The 4,358-nt window shown below is 38.1% G+C and overlaps 2 protein-coding genes across 5 annotated transcripts in view; one reads left to right on the top strand and one right to left on the bottom strand.

Moving 5' to 3' along the window:
* Positions 1–9: 9 nt before the first annotated feature.
* The window catches only part of LOC108622113 (bcl-2-related ovarian killer protein), a 5,344-nt gene continuing 995 nt past the window's right edge, over positions 10–4,358 (top strand). Inside the window, exons 1-5 of one of the 4 annotated variants that reach the window (XM_026811237.1) lie at positions 11–503; positions 2,922–3,236; positions 3,495–3,885; positions 3,985–4,043; positions 4,130–4,311. In XM_026811237.1, the coding sequence (XP_026667038.1) occupies positions 453–503; positions 2,922–3,236; positions 3,495–3,885; positions 3,985–4,043; positions 4,130–4,264 (951 nt within the window). In that variant the 5' untranslated portion in view covers positions 11–452 and the 3' untranslated portion in view covers positions 4,265–4,311. Of the gene's footprint in view, positions 504–1,193; positions 2,104–2,177; positions 2,846–2,921; positions 3,237–3,494; positions 3,886–3,984; positions 4,044–4,129; positions 4,312–4,358 lie in introns of those variants that run through there. The other 3 variants (XM_026811238.1, XM_018019781.2, XM_018019782.2) reach the window with 3 other exon arrangements.
* Positions 4,270–4,358, bottom strand: part of Oseg5 (intraflagellar transport protein Oseg5) — a 5,163-nt gene continuing 5,074 nt past the window's right edge. Inside the window, exon 16 of the mRNA XM_026811236.1 lies at positions 4,270–4,327. The gene's annotated coding sequence lies outside the window, so the exon portion shown is untranslated. The remainder of the gene's footprint in view (positions 4,328–4,358) is intronic.

The following is a 4,358-nucleotide window of genomic DNA, read 5'->3' as shown; positions in this document are numbered from 1 at the left end:
CACTTAAATGTACTTAACAATAATTTTATTTATAGCGCGGTTCATAACTTCATTAGACGTATATCTGGTATTTTTTGCGTCAGTCGCGTGAATGACGTTTTTATTTTTCATTTTTGATCAACAAAGAACGATGACGTCCGAGAAGAATACTGTCAATGGCTTTCGACGGACAGTTCACGCGACCGAGCGCGTAAAAATGTGAAAATGACGCGTGTACGTATTCATTATCGCGTATCGTTGCGGTACGGAAATAAGCCTTGGAAGTTGATAAAACAAACTCAACGAACGTTTTAACACGACTGACGTCGCCCACGTCGCGCACACTCGACGATAATCGGTCGCCCGGGTATGCCGGTTGATAAGTGATAATTCAGAAAAGTATTACGTATATAATATGTATGTAAAACGAGATAGATGACAGTGACTAATAAACCGATCACGCGTGACATACGATGAAACCGGACTTTCGGCTGGTGGTCCAAGAGGAGGCAATTCCGCTGCCGGTAAATTTATTAATCTTGTCAGTTATTTTACGTTCTGTACACAACTCAATTTGGCTTAAGAGATGCTTTAAACAGATGCATATTAAATGCATATCATTAAAAGAATGTTTATCATCAATTTGGGTTTAGCAAGCCTTTCAGTGTTTCAAAAATTGTTAAAGTGAACCAAGAATGTAGCAGCTGTCTAAGGTTTTGCATTCCTGAGACAAAAGTTTAATAACAATAAATATATGTATATAATAATAATAATAATCAAGTCAATAATAAATTACAGAAATTTTGTGACTCCATTCGATATAAATGCTCTCCGATGATACATATTCAAATAATTATGCTAGTGGCGGAGTGAAATGGAGACAGCAATGCGCAAATGTAACTTTCTTTTATTCTGCGAATCGTCATTAGCGGACACAATAATATTGTTGAAACGGGTGGCCACTTGAGTGATTAATCGGTCAGTTGAACATCGCTGATAATTGATAACTAGAGCACAAGACTGGCATAAACCCAGTATTAATTTTCTACAATCCTACCTAGAATTTCCATTTATGTGCAGACGCTACAATTCATTTTTATCGCTTGTCTCTCGACAATTGCGAAAGTACCAAAGAATATTTCTGAAATACATATTATATATACAGTTGTACAAAATAANATAATAATCAAGTCAATAATAAATTACAGAAATTTTGTGACTCCATTCGATATAAATGCTCTCCGATGATACATATTCAAATAATTATGCTAGTGGCGGAGTGAAATGGAGACAGCAATGCGCAAATGTAACTTTCTTTTATTCTGCGAATCGTCATTAGCGGACACAATAATATTGTTGAAACGGGTGGCCACTTGAGTGATTAATCGGTCAGTTGAACATCGCTGATAATTGATAACTAGAGCACAAGACTGGCATAAACCCAGTATTAATTTTCTACAATCCTACCTAGAATTTCCATTTATGTGCAGACGCTACAATTCATTTTTATCGCTTGTCTCTCGACAATTGCGAAAGTACCAAAGAATATTTCTGAAATACATATTATATATACAGTTGTACAAAATAATAATAATAGTCTTGATAATAGCATATTACAAAAACATGTTTGCCCAAATATATTTTATCTGTCTGATTAATAATAAGTGTCTGATCAACAGTTCACATAAGATTGATTAAACCATTCTTTAACGAATTAAGAAAAATTAAAGAAACCTCTTATCATATATCCTCTGTTAAATTCGAGTTCACACAAATTACACCGTAAAGCACTTACTCAATTGTAATTATTCGTCGACGTTAAACTCGGATTTGAAACTGTGACGACGCTATAATTAAGATTCTGTGTTAACGAGACGTGATTTGGAATTTCGCGATGGGGATCACCGTTAATTTAGAAATGACACACGCAGCATTTAATCCGCGCTTACTAAGAAGGCAAACGTTGGGATGGGAGTGAGTAATATGCATACAATGAGAGTGTATCTTGGCTGCAAGGCGCAAAGCGCCGTGGAGCATGTTAAATAAAGCCGCAAGATAAGTGGCACTCGGAATAATAATTGCGTTACGATGCCTGGTGTGAATGTACCATAGTATTCCGTGATGGTAAGGGCATAAGAAGCTTCGTAAGATCGTTTAAAAATATATATAACACCTGTCTTTATTAATTTTTTGCGTCGTTCATCAGTGTACAGATTTTATAATTGTCGTCTATACTATATTGCTCTCTTCTATATAAAACTAAACGTCTATATAAAACGTTCTTTAACATTCTACAAATTAACAAGAAGTGGTCTCATACTTTTGACCGGTAGTGTATCTATGAACGTGAGTACGTGTCTCACGATTACCATAAAGGGACCGGAGATATTTATCGCGGTATGTGCTCCGAGGTGTCCTTCTGATTCTCAAGACGAGGTACCCGCGGAACTGAATTCTCGCTAAAACGCCTCGTAAACGTATCGCCTTTTAAAGAAGTCCTTAGCGAATAATATTCTATTTAAGGGGTTTATACTACTGGTTGTATTTTCTAAACTAAAATACTTTTTCATATGTTACATATCGCGTTTCTTCGAAAACCGATACGAACATATCGCTGTTGCACTAATTAGTTTCACCACCGAAGCGTGTGATACTGATACCGCAGAACATTTTGTGGTCAACTTCTGGTTACATGTTTCACCGAACATTGATCATCACAACGCTTAAACGTATTTTAGCATTTACAATTTTTATATAAAATATCAGACGTTTTCGAAGAGATGTGATTTATAAGTAGAAATAATTTACTGTACAATTGCATACTTGCGGCGTGTAATAATCTGTAGACTACAGAATTTCCGAGAAAGTACGAGAGGCAGTTACGTACAGTCGCCGGGAAACGAAGTGCCAACTTTTTTTAACGATCATTAAAATTCTTCAAGCCTGGGAAGCCTGAATGGCAAGAATTCTCCGCGGAGGACACTTCAATGTCTGGACTCGTTGGATCTCTGCGCGGCTTGGAGGACAATTCCGGGAATGCGAGCCAGTCGTATCGTAGGAACAGTCTAGCTCTGTCATTGCACTCGAATTTGGCCGCCTTCCCGTTAGCGAATAATAATCAAGAGGTATCGCCGTTTCACGTGGTCGACTCGGCACGAAGAAGATTCAGCAATGTCAGCGACGTCGTTTCCAGGAAGATTTCGCACACGATCCGATGGAGAACTGTTTCGGCATCAGTAGAACTTACCGTGTCACAAGTACGTACTCGACGAGCCGTAAGTCAATTGAAGTCGAGAGCCCGATATGTCTAACTATATTATGGCTGAAATTTATTATGTCGAAAATATTCGATGTTTGATGTTTGTCATAAATACATTAAAAAATAATTGAAACAATTTTCAAAAGGAAATATTAAACACTTGAGGATTAAAGAAATAGGAAAACTAAAACCTGAATTAGTGGTAATAATTATTAAAGTTAAAAACGTAAAGAACAAGTGTTTGAATTTGATGTAGGGATCCTCGCTGTGCGCTCAGTATATCCGGAACCGCTTGAAGCGATCCGGGATTTTTCAACGAAAACTCGGATTGAAGAGGATGAGGAGCGCTATGCTGCTCCCCGGTGGCACGGTCGTCGGCGAGGTTTATCCGGAATTAGTGGCGGTGGGGTCTGAGCTAGAAAAGATGCATCCGAATCTGTTCAATCGTGTCGCCCGGCAGATCGGTTGCGGCACTTTCTCGTCGGAACAAGCTGTAACCGAAGCCTTCGTCGAGGTCTCCAGGGAGATGATCAGAATCGGAGAGATGACTTGGAGCAAGGTGATAGCCCTTTACGCGGTCGCTGGCGGAATCGGCGTGGACTGCGTGCGTCAGGGGAAACCTGAATATTTGCCGGCAATTCAGAGAGGCAAGTAATTAATCCTAAGAATAATATTTGTCTGCTAATGCACGTCACTGATTAGCTTCAACAGTGTTACATCTTCGAGTATTTAATAACTGGTTCCAGGTATGACCGATGTCTTGGAAGAGGACCTTGCGACGTGGATACAAGCTAACGGAGGATGGGTAAGATAAAATAAATTGGGAATTAAAGAAGTACATAGACAATTTCATTAGATTTGAAAAGGGATTTATTTTTTTTTTTACTTCAGCCAGCTTTGGTGACACGATACAGACCCGCGACGAACGAGACGACGTGGTATTCAAGTAGACTCGTACCGTTATTTATACTTATTACCTTGATCATTTTTGTGATCTCGATATTTTTAAAACTTTTAGTGTTGTAAAATATATTAAATATAATTATACATTGACATCGCCTATTGGTATAAAACGTCTTTAAAATTTATCTGACAGTGCTACAGATATTAATTAAAGATA

This window comes from Ceratina calcarata, unplaced genomic scaffold (genome assembly GCF_001652005.2).
Source record: "Ceratina calcarata isolate Rehan_Ccalc_2016 unplaced genomic scaffold, ASM165200v1 scaffold206, whole genome shotgun sequence".
Taxonomy (NCBI): domain Eukaryota; kingdom Metazoa; phylum Arthropoda; class Insecta; order Hymenoptera; family Apidae; genus Ceratina; species Ceratina calcarata.
Note: the sequence above shows the minus strand (reverse complement) of the source record. Positions and strands in the feature narration are given on the sequence as shown.